This window comes from Kogia breviceps, chromosome 12, assembly GCF_026419965.1.
Source record: "Kogia breviceps isolate mKogBre1 chromosome 12, mKogBre1 haplotype 1, whole genome shotgun sequence".
Lineage (NCBI taxonomy): Eukaryota > Metazoa > Chordata > Mammalia > Artiodactyla > Physeteridae > Kogia > Kogia breviceps.
This window is the reverse complement of record NC_081321.1, coordinates 83,366,297-83,384,223: the sequence shown is the minus strand read 5'-3', so window position 1 is coordinate 83,384,223 and position 17,927 is coordinate 83,366,297. Positions and strand designations below refer to the sequence as shown.

The following is a 17,927-nucleotide window of genomic DNA, read 5'->3' as shown; positions in this document are numbered from 1 at the left end:
AGCACAAAAACAGAAATATAGATCAATGGAGCAGGATAGAAAGCCCAGGAATAAACCCATGCACCTGTGGTCAATTAATCTATGGCAAAGGAGGCAAGAATATACAATGGAGAAAAGACAGTCTCTTCAATAAGTGGTGCCGGGAAAACTGGACAGCTACATGTAAAAGAATGAAACTAGAACATTTTCTAACACTATAAACTCAAAATGGATTAAAGACCTAAATGTAAGACCAGGTACTATAAACCTCTTAGAGGAAAACATGCAGAACACTCTTTGACATAAATTGCAGCAAGATCTTTTTGGATCTACCTCCTACAGTAATGAAAATAAAAACAAAAATTAAAAAATGGACCTAATTAAACTTAAAAGCTTTTTCACAGCACAGGAAACCATAAACAAAATGAAAAGACAACCCTTAATGGGAGAAAATATTTGCAAATGAAGTGACCTACAAGGGATTAGTTGCCAAAATATACAAATAGCTCATGGAACTGAATATCAAAACAAAAAAAAACAGTCAAAAAATGGGCAGAAGATCTAAATAGACATTTCTCCAAAGAAGACATACAGATGGCCAACAGGCACGTGAAGAGACTCTCAACATCGATATTTATTCGAGAAATGCAGATCAAAACTACAATGAGGAATCACCTCACACTGGTCAGAATGACTGTCATCAAATGGTCTACAAACAATAAATGCTGGAGAGGGTGTGGCGAAAAGGGAACCTTCCTACACATTGGTGGGAATGTAAATTGGTACAGCCACTATGGAGAACAGTATGGAGGTTCCTTAAAAAACTAAAAATAGAACTACCATACAACCTAGCAATCCTGGGCATATATCTGGAGAAAACCATAATTCAGAAAGATACATGAACCCCAATGTTCATTGCAGCACTATATATAATGGCCAAGACATGGAAGCAACCTAAATGTCCATCAACAGAGGAATGGATAAAGAAGATGTGGTACATATATATACAATGGAATATTACTTGGCCATAAAAAAGAATGAAATAATGCCATCTGCAGCAACATGATGAACCCAGAGAATATTGTGCTTAGTGAAATAAGTCAGACAGAGAAAGACAAGTGCTATATGATATCACAAGTGGAATCTAAAAAGATGATACAAATGAACTTATTTCCTAAACAGAAAGAGACTCACAGACTTCAAAAACAAACTTATGGTTACCAAAGGGGAAAGGTGGGGAGGAGGGATAAGTTAGGAGTTTGGGATTCACATATACACAGTACTATATATGAAATAGATAATCAACAAGGACCTACTGTATAGCACAGGGAACTCTACTCAATATTCTGTAATAATCTATATGGGAAAAGAATCTGAAAAAGAATATGTATAACTGAACCACTTTGCTGTATACCCAAAACTAACACAACACTGTAAATCAACTGTACTCTAATGTAAAATAAAAATTTTTAAAAAGTAACTATAGATAATGTGTAAATAAATGGGTATTGCTGTGTTCCAATAGAATGTTATTTACAAAGCCAGGCAGTGGACTGGCTTTGGGTCTGAGGGCAGTAGTGTGTTAACCCCTCACCTACATAGATTGGTTACATTTGTGCATAAATGTGTGAATATTTATTGATCTGTACACTTTTGATGTATATGCTTTTCTCACTATATATTCTACTTCAATGAATACATTTAAAAAAATATAAGAAAGCAGGAAAGTCATTAAAAAAATAACAAGTACAAACACAAGCAGTTAGGATTCACTGGTCTGCTTGTAATGCTGCTTCTGAGATTTGTTTCTTGCTGCAAAGATACTGGAGTATTTGGAGCACTACCAGTTCTTTTCATGCACTCTATATACCAACATTATTGTTCATTTCCTTCTTTATGGGAGGAGAATCCATTAAGAGACCTCCAAGTAGTTAGTTCTCTTAATGAATTCCCTTTATTAAGTGTTATTATTAATGCCCAAATTGATTTCTTCTCCAGGTTATATCATTCTGCCATTCTATAATTGAAACTCTAAAAACATTGGTAGGTACTTAAGACATGAGCTATCTAAGAAACATTAAGTATCGACTCTACTACTGCTTTTTCAAATTTGCCTAGAAAGAACTTCTTTCAGAAGTAATGTATCTTGCCCATCCCTACCCCCACTTATACCCCAATGTTACAGAGCTTAAACATAATTAGAAAAAAAAGAGAAAAGCTATCCACACTCAGTGTATCTGCTAAGGGATTTTGTTAAGCTTTTCTCCCCTGGAAGATAAGAAGAATAGAAAAATAATAATAATGACATGGATGACATATATCAACTACATACTACGAGCCAGGCATAGTTCTAAGCCCTTTCCATGTGTTAATTTATTTAATCCACATAAAAGTGCCCTGAAGTGGTTACTTTTTTTTATCCCCATTATAGAGAAGAGGAAAGTGAGACAAAGAGATTAAGTTAATTGCCCAAGGTTTCACAGTTAATAAGTGAGGGCCTGGGATTTGAACTCAGGTAATCTGTTTCTAAAGATCATGCTCTCAGATACATGCTAAAATAAATAGCTTGGATTTGATTATAGAGAAATCAGATTCCTTCAATATAAGTGTAGCATAGCTGAAGCATTCCCAGCTTCCTGCCACCCCCTCAAGGGAAATGACTGTTCCCAGTCTACCCCCTACTGACTCATACTGCAGCATCTATGCCACTTTATTGCACTTACCTTTTATATCTCTGACTTTCCTCCACTGTGCACTCTTTCAGTGCTGGGACTGTGCCTGATTCCTTCTTGTATCTCTAGTGCCAAACATAATGTCTGCCTGGACATAACATGGCTCAAAAGATGTCTGCTGGATACAAACTACTATATATAAAATAGATAAACAGCAAGGTCCTACTGTATAGCACAGGGAGCTATTTAAATATCTTATAATAAACTATAATAGAAAGGAATATGAAAAAGAACGTTTCTATTCTTTTATGTATATATGTATAACTAAATCACTTTGTCATATACCTGAAACTAACACAACATTGTAAATTAACGATACTTCAATTAAAGAAAACCATGTCTGCTGAATGAATGAATCAATCACACCATGAGTGATCACTCCTTTTTCTTTGGTTCACCAAGTTTTCAGCTCACGTTTTTCTGGTGATCTATTACAAGGGACAGGACACAATGTCATGAAGAATGTGAAGGGACTTGGCACTATTTCTGTGAATAAAGCTTCTTAAAGCAAGAACACCCTTCCTCTGCATTTAGCTCAAGGATCCGCCCATAGTGCTAGCCTCGATGATAATGGTGTACGTCTAGTTAAATGTAGCTAGAATTTACATTTATAATTAATAGGATAAAACAGACAACAAGGTCCTACTCTATAGCACAGGGAACTATATTCAATATCCTATGATAAACCATAATGGAAAAGAATATGAAAAGAATTATAACTGAGTCATTTTGCTATACAGCAGAAATAAACACACTATTGTAAATTAACTATACTTCAATAAAATTAAAAAAAAATCAGATAAAATAGGCTATGTTCGTACTCATTTCTAAGTATTCATCGAAAAGTCCGTAGGCATTCATCGGCTGAAGGTTGTAGTCCTTTTCCCACTGTGGGAAACTTATTTTCCTTTCAGGTCCATGTTCTTGTCGTACTTTCCTTCTAGTCCACCAATTCTGAATTAACCTGCACAACAAGATCAATTTATTTAAAAAAATATATGTATATAGCTGTTCATAAGACTCAAGTAATAAGAAATAGAGTTAGAATATAGAATAATAGTTTAAAAAATTTAGGACAGGCTGCCAAGGAAATGAAGCCTTGGATTAGAAAGGAAATAACAGTGGAGGCTACACTTCAAGCACCTGTACTTGCAAGTGAACAGAATGATCGATGAACTTATTTTAATCATTCACGAAACTGCCTCTCATCCAGGGTTGCCTCGGAGGGTTGGGTAGAGGACTGAGAACATTGATAACCTGATTCCCCCAGTACACAGGCCTCTGAGAAGAAGATGGTTGGACCTCGCTGGCTTAGTTGAGGACCCGTGAGCAGTCTTACCGTGGGGTGCTGATCTGTATACTCTGACTCGAGGGCCCTAGAAGGTCTGAAAACCCACAAAGGTTTCCTCCTCTTCTGGCATACAGAAGCCCACAGGTCCACAGCTGGATCTGCCTGCTTTGGGGTTGACTTTGACAGAGGCTCTGATTCCCCCAAAAATGTATCTCACACTGGTGAGGTTAGTACATTAATCCTTGGCAGTGTTCAGAAGTGCATCGTACAAAACGGAACAGGGTTGAAGAAATCGGGGCGGGGGGTCAGGTTTGTGTGCTGTAGGGGGGCAAGGAGAAAGCTGAGGGGTATCTGAGAATAGCGATGCCAAAGCAAAAACAAATGTGAAATAATCTAAATAAGCGGATGGGTATCAAAGACAATTCTGCCTACTTCACAATTTTGCTCTATGTCCATATTAGAAGATAAATATAGTTCCCTTGATGTCTATGACATTTTGATAAGTTATGGATGATACTTTAAAAGAGAATATAATGCTTCTAATTTTTAAATTTTATGCTTTATTTTTTTAAAGTTTTGTAGAAAACATCAACACTTGGAAGACGTTTTCTAGAAATAAATCTAAGAAGAGAAAATTACTGGCAGTGGTTCTGACGGGGAGCCAAGTGAACCAAGTTCCAGCTAATTGTTCTGGCTGAGTGGTCTTCCCTGAAACCTGGAATTCTCTATGGAGACACTTGAGCTGACCTGGAAACCTGTAGGTGTAGAATTAAAGAAGAAATAGAAGTGCTGCTGATTTATGTCCCTTTAAAACTTAACTGACCAGAACTGAGCAAACACAGGCAAATTCAACATTATCCTTACAAAGGTGATGCAAGTTTTTGCCCGTTGCCATCAGCGTAAACTGTTATCATCAGGTAATGATGTTTTTACCGGTTAGGATATGCTTACTTAGAAATACTCCAGTTTCTTTTTTGAATCATTTTTTTTAGGTCTTCTTTCCATAAGTTCCTTTCCTGTACAGTTGAATTTAAGGAAGTTTAAAGAAATTACCATTTCTGATTTATTGCAGGGGTTGGGGAGTAGAGACCTCGTTAATGTGTCATCATCATTTAAAGCAGCTTGGAAGCAGGTATCCAGTTATTTAGGGGCCCACAGAGACTTCTTAAAGAAAATTCACTTTTGTTTATGCAATTTGTGCTAAATCTTCCCAAAGAGCCAATATTTATTATTTTCATGATTTGTCTGCCTCTCAAGTATAGATATCTAAGGTACTTACGGGTAGCCGAGTTCCATGAAATTATTCCAGGTCTGCTTTAGCACCATTATAATACCCATTTGCATACAGAGATCAATAAGGCATCCGCTAGGGTGGCACTGCGAGGTAAGCAAACACAGAAATTCAAGAATCAATGGACAGGAAGAAAGGCTGTCTGGTTTCGAATCTGCACAAAGTTGGCTTAAGCCTGTTTAACGCAAGTCTGTAGGAAACAAGGAATGATGGGAGAATACAGACCTCTTCTAGTCTCCACCTGTTTATCAGCCTCAAGTAGGCACCTGGGTGTCCTGTGAATCTTCAACACACACAGAAAAACAAACCGTTAGCATCCTGTAGCCTTCAGAGAATATTATATTCAGGTTAGCACATCCTCCAGTGAAAATTACTGGTGCAGTAAGGAACAGGTCTCAGGGAATTAGGAAAACTCTCTGGAACTGGCATAATGGCAGCTTCTGGAATTCTCTGCGGGATGTTTCTGTCCTGGCCCTTCTGTCTGGCTGCTGACCACAGAGGCCAGTGCCTGCTGCCTGCTGTGACTTTTAACATTTTCTGCTGAAGAGCAAGTAGCTGTTGTGGAAGTAGCAGGTTGGGTTTAAACACATCAGATCTTTCTGAATATTAGCAACGCCGTGTTTTTTATTTTTTAAAACAAAACCATTTGACTAGAATTCCATACTGAAGTAGCTGGAAACCGCAGAGAGGCTGCTCATCCATTTCACTAAAACCGAATACTCGGCTCTTCCCTGGTTCTCGTCTCCTCAGACACACTTCCTGGTGTCATGAAATCCATGGTACCTGGACGTTCCAAATCCTCAGAACTGCTGGATTCAGAAGCTACCCAGTCTCCTTCGGCATCCTACATCAGCCCCCTTTCCTGTCTGAATGTCCTTCCCTCCTCTGTGAGGTCAGGGATCTGGGACATGCCGGCTGCTCTCCTCCCCCTGATGCCACTTGCTCTTATAGGTGTGCGATCCAGAGGCCTGATTCAGGTACAGATGGAGCCTGCAAGTTTTACATTCACACTTCACGTGTGCAAACTATTTTCTTCTACTCACCTTAACGAGAAAAGGTACAAGGGACTTTGAGAGAGACCATTCCCCAGAATGGGAAGGGAAAGGAAAGGAGGAGACTGATCTCCTCTTTATACACTTTATAAAACTCACCCTAAAGGCTGGCCTCTCTGTCACCCTGGTCAGGGACCTCTGTGCGCTCTGTCTCTGGCCAGGGGAGGTGTGGAGAGAATGGGTTCTTACCTTCCGAGGAAGAATGCGATGTAAAACGTGGAGCTGTTCAGATTGACAAACTGAAAAAGAAACATTTTCAGGGTGAAGCTGTTCTCCCACTCGGACTCAGTGCGAGGCTGTTCTGTGGACACAAGGGGAGCAGAGTTTGAGAGGCTGCGTCTGACCCCTTCTCAACTCCCTTTGTCCAGCTCCCCAGCTGGGAGCAGAGACTTCCTAAGGAGGCTGCAGGAGAGCCCAGCTTGCCTACAGATGACATGCGACGGAATGGGCCATCCGTGGGTTCCTCAAGCTCCCAGACCAGCCCCAGCGAGGCTCTGCTGGGAAGTGACTACTGACTTGTCTGAGGGCAGGGAATATCGTTTGTTCCGCTGTCCCAGCATGCCCGGAGAGCCTGGAGTAGAGACAGCCAGGCTGAAGGGGCCGCACTCCCAGCCCTGGCTCCTTGCAGGAGCCTTTCCTTTTGCTCTTAGTTTCCACCTGTGGGGTGGGGCCTGTGTGGCATCAGGTCCCCTCCCATCTCCTAATAACTCCTTGGTCTCGACTTCTATTTCTGGTGTGATGTGAGGTGCTGCTGGGAGAGAGGGAGTCAGACCCCCCATCTCAGAATGAGCATCTGACCCCGTTACCTGTCACCCTCATCCACCATCATTTTCATTCTCAAGGACAAGTACCGAGGAGGTGACCTCATCTTTAGAGCTTTTATCGTATAGCAGCATCTTTGTCTTACAATTTCCTGACCTCAGTCAGGCACCAATTCTCATCTCCCTGTATTTCAATTTCCATACAGCAAATGCTCTTTGGACATTGTGACACAAACCAAAAATATGGATCAATCCTCCAACCTGAAATCTCATGGTCAAATGCGCTTGTCCTTCCCTGGAAGTTGCATCCTCACCTCAAACAACGTCAAAGAAAATGCATTTAATGCAATAGCACTTTCTGTTTCCTCATTCCCTGAGCTTCTAATTGCTCATTTACCATTTCACCCCATCAATTCCTTTCCCACAAATTATAGCTCAGAATGCTTCCCAGGAGTGTATCTGAGAAGGGAGGGGAGAAAGAATGAGAATGGGATTTAAAATGGTTTAAATGTCAATTTCAGAACAAGGCCATACTGCTGTTGAGGGAAGAAATGACAAAGGATGCTTCAAGGGCTTTAGCTTTACTTCACTTCTGCTAATGAACTCTTGGTTACATAAGAAAGTCTCCTAGCTCATCAGCCAGCTGGGTGGGTTCCCAGGTGGTCCAACCACAGACTGACCATGGCTGTTATCTCCACAGGCATCTTTTCCAGCCTGGAGCAAGGTCCCCACTGGACACAGTCTATCAATGGGCATTTACCTCTTCTGTGGACATAAACTTCTATCTTTTTGGGCAAAGAGTGGCGGTGATGGAAGATTTCAATGAATTTAAAGGAGATATGCCAAGTGCCTAGCTCTGTATCTGGCACATAGAAGGGCTCAAAAAGTGGCATCTTTTATTATAATGATTATTATAAATAAAAACACTTTTGTGATTTCTTTTCTCCCTTTGGCAAGCTACATATGGGAATGAGCTAAAACAACAGGTTTTGTGTGGGAGCATGTAATTTTCTCAAACTGCATAGAGTAAAATGACTAATATCTCATTAATGAAATTGGGACAATTCCTCTGTCTTGAAAATGTAGTAAAGGTACAGCTTATAGCTGGTTACCAGATTGTTCTGGTACCTTACAGAGTCAGAGAAATGTTCCTAAGGATGACTTGTCCAGATGAATGTCATTTCCACAAATGTCAGTAATGGTTAGCCTGTCAACATAAAAGACTCCCAGTCTTCAAAGCAACTAACTTTGCTGTGATTTTGTATGCCAGTAAAACTTGCTGTGTTTTTAATTAAATAAAAATTGTAGGCAACAGCAAATGAACACTTTTCTAAATGATTATAGGTACTTCATACACATGTACTTTTGTAAGAGAAAACCTACTTTAAATTATATTAGCTCATGAAAGATAATGTCTAAATGCTTTAAAGCTTTAGGTAGGAAAGATTCTCTCAATTCCTAGACATATTTAACATGTCCTGTTGAGGGCAAAGAACAAATTGTTGTATGCAATTCAAAATAAAGGGAATATTTGTTTTCAGCAGTGTTTCAGAAATGAATCTTTGAGAAGGTATTTTTCAGACCACAATACTGTACTGTGAAATAAAGAGGGTTCCACTTACCTAAATTTGTCAGAAGCAGTGCAACTTTTTCATAGAGCTGTAAAATAAATTTAATACATTTAACAAACTGTAGATGTTCTAAAATCTGTAATTATGAAGTAAATAGGTAATTAAGTCATAAATGAAAATAATTTCATTAACCATCCACTGTTCAAACAATGAAAACATCATCAACAATTGTGTCCTTTCAGGACAAGAAAGAATTGTACAAGGTCCCATTTTAATATTTTAAAAGTCTCACTTCTTGTTTTGGGGTGAATAGCTCTGTGACAACAGGCCAGCTGCCACTAATTATCAGCTTGCTAAGGGATGCTGGGCAAATCACAACATTCCTGGGCCTCCTCAATGTAAAATCTCTAAGCATCCTCAATGTAAAAATGTAAAATCTCTAAGACTGCTTCTGATAATAGTCTGTAATCCTATTGTTTTTATGGGCTGATTTTCTAGATTATAGCATTCCTAAACACCAAAGTGATCAAACATTATTGGGAACCGCCAAACTTATGGTACTCTGCTTTTCTATTTGTGAATTAGATGCATCCCTAACTCACCCAGCCATCTGATAAATAGAGGGTCCTAATAGGATGGAAGGCGCGTGTGTCCCTGTGCTTGTGTGTGTGTATGGAAGTACAGGGGGTACAGTTAAGGGCAAACCCAGCTCTAGGAGATTCCCTAAGGAGGGTATAAATTGAAAAAGAAAAGAGCAAGTGCCTTCTCTAAAATGAAAGATGATAAATGAAAATGAAAACTAGTCAAATGGATTTGAACAATATGAAAATTAAGATCACATTTAGACTAACGTAGTGAAATTTCACTGGTTAAAATTCCCCAGGCTGGAATAACAGCTTTACCAGCCAGCAAGCTGTAGGTCTTGGGCATGTTACCTCACCTCTTCTTTAGACTATCATTTTCCTTACATGTAGTTGAGAATAGGTATTGGACACACTCATCTTGAGGTCCTTCCTAACTTTTGCATTCTCTTACCCCAGATTTCTTCTCACTACAGAAATAGTCTAAATACTCAGATTGTAATGACTCTAAACTTTCAGCAAAGGCTGTGTTTTGTTATATTAAGATATACATAATTCACATGGCCACAGTATCAAATTTTGTATATAGAAATCTCAGACTCTTGGAGTCCAATGTTAAAACAGACTGGTATAATTTTCAATAAGAAATCTTGTGTTATAGATGAGTCATACATCTCAATTTTATCATAATAAAATACTGGTAAACAACATATTAGGACAGATATTCTAATCAAAATTATTTTAATATTACAAAGGCATGGTATTATTAAAGTTACTTACATAATTATCAAGGAAAATTAAATTCAACTGGTGAGACAACCTTTCTGAAAAATATAATTTTTGATTACCTAGTTCATCCTTTAATCTTTCATGTTGATGTACATTTGTTAAAGCGCCTCGCTTTGCACACTTGTCTCAAAGGCCTTGAGAGCTGGTGACATGCCATCGTTATTTTTGTTTGGAAACTGAAAAAATTGGAATTTAAAGGAACAGCACAGGAGTTGAAATATAACTATTATTAACCTTTTGAAAAGTAAGGTAAAGTGTATGAGGACACTGGGATTCATGGCATCCGTGAACATTTTATTTTGATGATACAATGAGAAGGATAGTGAGGCTCTGAGCAGGATGCAACAGAAAAGAGCACATAAACAAAGGGACTGATAGCCAGCAAGAGAGCTTCACGTGAGTGGTTTCTGGAAACGGCCTGATTTCTCATTAGCCAGTTGAGACAGAAAGCACGGATAGTTTGTTCTGATAAGAGTAGTAGAAGATCTGTTTCCAAAGTGGATGCCACAGATGGTTACTGTTAGAATCTTTAACTAACAGCAAGCTTTCTGATCCTAAAGATATGCCCAAAAGAAGCTATGAGCACTTCTAATTTTATCTTGTCCACCTGATCAATGTACGTGGGTTTGTTCTGATTCAAGCCATATTTTCTGGTGTAGTTCTTTCTGGAACAAGTCATTGTGGTTTTCACTGTTTACAGATTATAATGAAATGTCAGATTCATTTTGGTATGGCTGAATAAAAAGGATGGTAATAACTTTTAAAGTCTTCCTTTATTGGCATATATAGCTTGAGACCACTATATTGAGATGTTCTTTGGTCACTAGTGAAGCAGAATAAAATTGAAAGAGCATGACAAGGAGGAGTGAGAAAATGTATCTATTCACTCTGTCTTTGAAATATTTATTTTTCAAGACATGGAATAAAATGAAAACCCCGTAACTAGTCACTAAGAGGCATAATAGTTTGTTAGGATCCAGAATACTTCTGTAAAATAATATGAGGTTTATTTTTTTAAAAATACACATAAAAGTAAACACACATTGTCAAATCCAGAAAATAGGCATTCTTTATAGATCTTCTTCAGTTAGGACTGGAAGAAAGTCAGAAATAGGATATATGATCTATAATAATTATTTGAAAGAGGATTTAATGAACATAAATTAAATACCAATCTAGCTCTCAAGATCTTTATATTCAGTTAATGAAAAAGTATTCATGATTAATGTCCAAATGACTTTTTTTTTTTTTTGCAAGACCAGCATGGCCAAAATTTTAAGTAATTGAAAACAATTTATATAGCTATAAAAATGTCTTAAATTGAGTCATTTCAGCAGTCATTAATAGTTTAGTTCTGAATTGGTCAAAGCTATGTTATAGTCATTAGTCTGTCGTTTGTCCTTTATTCAATATTTGCTTTTTAAGGACTTAAAATTTTTAAAAATATATTTTGTTGAAGAGCTTTCCCAGCTATATTACACACTTGGTTGCCTTCATAATGGAACCTGCAAAGCTTCAGGGCATAAGACAGGAGTGTAAAGGTGTGTGCTGGATGAGGATGTCCTCAGAGTTGGCCGAGGAGGGTAAGGCAATTGGTCACTGCACAAAAGGGTCCTGGTTGATGCTGGTTTTACAGTGTGTATGCTTTTTATTTTCTTTCCTTCCCCTTGCTATGGCTTGTCATTTTCTGACCTTGTCAGTATTCTTGCCTTAGTAACCTTCTGTTATTTTTGTTTGATGTTGGCTTAGAAATCAGAACACCAAATGTGTTCACATTGTATCTAAAAATAAAGAAAGAAAAGAAAAGAAAAGAAACCTTAAGGGCATTCCTAAGAATGATACATGTCAGCTTTAGTGTGTGGGCTTGGTCATCCATTTTGGTGACTCAGAAACCCTTTGTTAAATAAAACATGTAGGGCTTCCCTGGTGGTGCAGTGGTTGAGAGTCCGCCTGCCGATGCAGGAGACACGGGTTCGTGCCCCGGTCCAGGAGGATCCCACGTGCCGCGGAGCGGCTGGGCCCGTGAGCCATGGCCGCTGAGCCTGCGCGTCCGGAGCCTGTGCTCCGCAATGGGAGAGGCCACAACAGTGAGAGGCCCGCATACCGCAAAAAAAAAAATAAATAAATAAAATAAAACATGTAAAACGCCTACCTGTCTAGCTCCTAGCACACAGTAGGTGCTCTGTAGTGTCCCTAATTATATACTATTTCATCTCCCCTCCTGCTTCGTTTTTAGTTTATTTCTTCTTTTCTTGGCTGTGTTCCACGAAGCAGAGGTTTTTGGATAAGTGATTTTCAGTTAAATGAAGTGACAACACTGGCTTCTGCTCAAAATGTACCAGCAAGCATGTGTTTATAGACCCACTGCATATATGCAGAAATTTATTTCTTAAGATGTATAAATTAAATTTTACTAAGACATTGGAGAAGAGAGATGATAAATACAGTAAGCTTTAATTCACTGCATCCTACCGGACGCAGCATCTTTCACTGCTCCAGCTGTTTGGTTAATTTCACTATGAATCACTCCCCTTCACAATGAATATTCATTCCACAATTAACTTTGAGACTAACTGAACCGGGGACAGGGGGAGTGCAAGGGAGTGACAAACATCCACTTTCAATCTCCACTTGACCAAGCAGTTACACAGTCACCATGTCAAAATGATCTGCAAGTGCTTTTTTTTTTTTTCTACCTTCTGGATTTTTAAACTTTTTTTCTAAAATAATAAAGAAGTTCCTGTATCTTTAATAATAATAAAAAATTACCTATTTTTCATTATCTCGGTGATTTTAGCACAATGGCCCAGATTTAAGTTGCAGTATAAATAAAGGTGAGGGGAACTAAAAATTGAACACTTACTCCATGCCTAACACTATACATGGCACTCTACATATGTTATTTATTCCCTCCTACAAACCTCAAGTCTAACAATGTCATCCATTGCCTTTTGTTCTGCAAATAGTAACAACAATTTACTGAGAGCCTACTATAAGCCAGAGCCTGTTTCTGGCAGGCTCTGAAAGAAACAGAGGCTGCCAGAGTTTGGAAACTTAGATCTTCTACTACTCATCAGAAAAGACAAAAGTTTCTGCCCTCTTGGGGCTACATTCCAATGGAGAAGATAAATAGCAAAATAAATTTTTAAAAATAGCCTATTAGATGGTGATTAATGCCATAGAACAAAATAAAGCAGGCAAGGAGCTAGGAAATGGTCAGATGGCAGGAGTGGGTTGCAATTTTAAATTGAGTGAGGAGGGAAGCCTTATACTGGAAAAGTAACAGTTGAACAAAGACCTGAAGGAGGTGCAGGAGTCAACTCTGCAGACCCCATGGGAAAGAATGTTCCAGGTAGAGAGAAGAACAAGTCAAAAGTCCTAGGGTGAGAGCTTGCCTGGCACATTGAAGAAAAAAGGGAAGGCCAGTGAGAAGCAGGAAAGTCAAGGTGAGGACGGAGGAGACAAAGTCAGAGACCTCGCTGGGGCCAGATGAGGGAGAGCCTGGGTCTCCATGTGAAGACAGAACTTTTATTCTGAGCAAGAGGAAAGCCACTGGATACAGTGAACAGAGGCTGACTTACATGGATGGAGCTTTCTTGCCCTAGCTGCTATGATGAGCCTGGATTGAGGGACGCAGACGTGGAAGCTGGGAGACCAGCTCGGAAAGCACTGCAATAATCCGGGGGACTGGGGATGTGTGAAAAGTGATCAAATTCTGGATACATTTCGATGCTGAGAGAAGCAGAGGAGTTTCAGCCTGGGCGACTACAATGGGGAGGCTGCAGGAGGAGCTCATTGTGGAGGGAAGATGGGGAGTTGGGGGTTGTGTGTTTCAGGTGAGGATGTTTGGGGTTCAAGGGAGACGGCTGGGCTGAAATATACATTTGAAAAAAACCTGAAATCAACACAAGCTACAAGCACCGCCCTGAAATATTCCTTGCTGGGTTATCGCAAGAAATGCTCTGGATATTAATTTCCCATCATTCAGAAGCAAAAGGAAACAGGAACCAACACTACTGAGCTATGTCACAGAGTCTGAGCTGGGCCTTTAAAATATATTTTTTCTCTAAATTTCCCCAAGAGGTATACAGTGTCATCTTACTGGATAAATAAGGGAGCTGAGGTTCAGAGAGGGCAAGTGCCTTGCCCAGTCTTACAATGTAGAAAACCCTGGAGGCCAGATTGGACTCAAGCCTTCTGCATCCCCAGATGAGTACAACTTATGCCAGGCACTTTGCAGCCAGGCCAGAAGTGTCACATAATTGACCAGCCTCTCTAAGGCCAGGTCCCTTTAGAAACAGAAGAAGACTCACCTGTAGCACACACGTTTTATCCATTTGACTAGTTAACCTTGCAGCTCACTTACCACGTTCAGCAGCATGATGATGCAGAAATTGATGCACACTGCAGTCCCTGTGGTTGCAACCTGAGAATTATTCCTGATTAACGCCCACTTAAAGGCAGCGAAAGTGCTGACGGTCACCACCCTGTAAATGACGATCCCAAACACGGCGGCGATCACCACGCAGATCTGGCAGGAAGACAGAGGACACCCAGTGAGCACTGTGATGGAATGTTGGAGGAAGGGGCTCCCGCCATCTGGAAAATCCTCGGATGAGGAAACGAGATAGAGCGGCAGTGGTCCCGACTCAAGACACCACAACAAAATGCACACTTTTCATGTGGTTGATGCTTTCTCTTGTCCGTTTGTATGTTCTTTGTTATCCAAATAGAAAAGCCACAGAACTTGAGAGCTGATAAACCGTTAAGCTATGGGGTAACACTTTATTAAACAGAATATCAGATTGAGCAGATGAACAAATATTTATTGTGGAAACCTTATCACGTCACTCTTCTGTTTAAAACTATTTCTTGGCTTCCTCTTAGGATAAAAGCGAAGCCCTTATGGTGGCCTGGAAGAGTCTCTCCAGCCCCACAGAGTGTTTTTCTCCTCTCTCTGGAGACTCTAGACCTTTTCTTATTGTTTCCAATGGGCTAAATCATCCTTAATCTTCAAGACCATTTCCTTTGCCCAAAATGCTGATCCACCCATTCCCCTGCCATACACACACACACACACACACCCTCATGCAGTCTAGTTAATACCTAACTCATTCTACACATCTCAGCTCAAGAACTACTTCATAATTAATGCTTTTCATGAATGCCCACTCCTCCCCCCAGGCTTTTTTTTTTGTTATAGGGTACTCTTCTTTCAGTATTCAACTTATAATTTCTAACAATTTGTTTGATTATTGCTAGTCTCTCCCACTTAGATGGTAAGCTCCATCAGGGTAAGGATGGTAACTGTCATTTCTGCAGCAACTTAGCAACATGCCCAGTGGTCAGTTATTTGTTGCTGAAGAAGCCTATGAGAGGTGCATACTCTTATTTATCAGATATATACACAGACTGAACTGAGGCATCTTCCTCTGAACATTTCATGGTGTTTGAGAAGAATACGGCATATCTTCTCGCTCTAGGAATAATGGGAATTTGAGATTCCAAAAAGTTTTGTGGCTTTCATTAGATGACTTGCTTAATATGTCTTTGAGCAGAGACCTTAGCTTACATAGTTGTCAAAAACTGGATCTTAAAGCTGGGCCTCAGGACAGCCTCTGCCAACTTCGAGAGTCCTTTCTTTATAGAAGCTTTTTCTGTGTTTCTCACAGACTCTATTTCTGGCTTACTATGAGTGACATGCTCTAAAAGCTCAGGTATGAACCCTAGCTGAACTGGCTAAAGTAGTAGTAGTAGTAATAATAATAGAAAACAAACAAACAAAAACCGCCCATGTCTGAATCCTGGAGCTGTTGATAGGGAGACAGGTGGGAACTGCACTGAGTTATAGACAAGGGTGGCAATATGGTAGAATGGAAAGTCCACTGGACTCAGAGTCAGAAGTGAGGTCTGAGTCCTGGTTCAGCTATGAGCTAGCAGCGTGACCTTGGGCACGTAGCTTGTCCTTTCCATGGCTTCTACCTCTATGATCTACCCCATCTGTAGAACAAGGAAAACTTAATTTATGTCCTTAGGTCTTGTTGTGAGAAACAAAACCCCCAACAATAAATGTGAATGCACTTATAGAAGGTAAGGCCCGACACAATTGCTAACAAAGCAGAATCTGTAGAAGGGCATGGATCGGAGTCTTGATCTGAGCCAAGGGACACTGGGCTCAGTTTCTTTCTGGCTACAGGGGGTAGACTGTCTGAATTTTCTATTGTCTTGTCCTTCCCACTCTAACCAACTAGGATATATACTTACAAACACTTGCTATTTGAAAAGAGGAAAGGAGGATCTTAACCATCCTTTCCTGTCTAAAATGACATTTCTGACATATTTGCATATGTTTTGTTCAGTAACTGACAGGGTCAAAGCTGATCGTAAAACGATTTCTTTTTAGGAAAAGCTAACAATCCAGCTTCAAATTAGTGTTTTGCAAACTTATATAATCATTAGTGAAATAAATGTTAGGGAGTTCTAGCTGGCATTAAAAAATAGACTGTAATAAAACAAAAAAAAATCAGAGTTCCTTGCATATTGTAAAGATGAACATTGTTTCAATTACCATATTCGGTTTTATACAACTATTTGCATAGTATATACTAGGTTATGACAACGTTTGTATTTCTTACTGTATGGGCATTGTAAAAAATGTTTGAAAAACACTGCTGTAGGTATTAATACTATCTCACAGTTTTAGTTCCTTTCATTATGACATAGAGAGACAAATGCAAAGAACAGCAGATTAGAGGATGTGAGCTCTTGTCTATTTCTTGGCTAATCTGGGCAAGCCCTTTACCCTTCTGGCGTCTCAGTTGCTCCACCTGTAAAATGACAGCAATGCCATCCTTGATCACCACGTAGAATGGTTGTGAGCACTAAGTAACACAACGTGCAAAAAATATATCCAAACACTTGATATGATTATTGTTGTTACTATGCTACAGGTTTGTACTTTATGAAAGAAAGAGTTTTGTAAAAAAGTTTCAGACCATAAAGAATATTCCAGATGCAGAAACAATAAGTCGGCTGCATTTATCTGCAAATGCTTGATATGGTTCTGGTTTTCCCGAAATGGGATTCATCCGCTCTTTCTTGGAATACTTGGCTTCAAACTGGGGCCGTATTTCTTCCTAAAGAACAAGCAGACACATTTTTATGTACTGAAGAACTGTTCAGTCAATAAGAAAAAAATCATTTTACCCCACAGGAAAACTGAGTCAACAAATGCCACAGTCAATGACATGGGCTTGGAAACCGGCCACTTAAAGAAAATCTGTAGAATGATGATCTAGACTTTTTATCATCAAGGCTATGTAATTTAGACTAATAGTTAAGTGTCTCTTATCTTTTTAAACTATACTTGAAGGAAGAAACTGAGAATGAGAAAAGGGGCCAACTTGTCCTGTCCCTAGTGGTTTGAAACAACTAATAAGCTTTTACTTTTATTACCGGGGAGTGATGTGGACACCAAGACAAAGAAAGCTTCTGAACGGCAAAATGTTCAGAATTCGTTTTGTGAGTTATAATATAATTCTTAGTTTTCTACAATTTAAAAAATTTTCAATTTAGGCAGTTAAAAAACATGGTGCATCTATTTTTTAATAGGCTCCTATAGATGTTATTCACCCTTAACCATAGGTTTGAAATGTATTCTTTTTGTTGTTGTTGTTGTTGAGGATTTTTGCATCTATATTCATCAGTGATATTGGTCTGTAATTTTCTTTCTTTGTAGTACCTTTGTCTGGTTTTGGTATCAGGGTGATGGTGGCCTCATAGAATGAGTTTGGGAGTGTTCCTTCCTCTGCAATTTTTTGGAAGAGTTGAAGAAGGATGGGTGTTAGCTCTTCTCTAAATGTATTCACCTGTGAAGCCAT

At 39.3% G+C, this 17,927-nt stretch overlaps 1 protein-coding gene across 8 annotated transcripts in view; it reads right to left on the bottom strand.

Annotated features, from left to right (window-relative positions):
* Positions 1–17,927, bottom strand: part of ANO4 (anoctamin 4) — a 325,264-nt gene that overhangs the window by 48,191 nt on the left and 259,146 nt on the right. For all 8 annotated transcript variants that reach the window (XM_067009963.1, XM_059081938.2, XM_067009965.1 and 5 more), the window contains 7 exons: positions 17,043–17,183; positions 14,414–14,578; positions 8,729–8,765; positions 6,535–6,646; positions 5,519–5,576; positions 5,282–5,379; positions 3,533–3,675 (listed from right to left, as the gene is read on the bottom strand). In XM_067009963.1, coding sequence (XP_066866064.1) covers positions 3,533–3,675; positions 5,282–5,379; positions 5,519–5,576; positions 6,535–6,646; positions 8,729–8,765; positions 14,414–14,578; positions 17,043–17,183 — 754 coding nt within the window. The remainder of the gene's footprint in view (positions 1–3,532; positions 3,676–5,281; positions 5,380–5,518; positions 5,577–6,534; positions 6,647–8,728; positions 8,766–14,413; positions 14,579–17,042; positions 17,184–17,927) is intronic.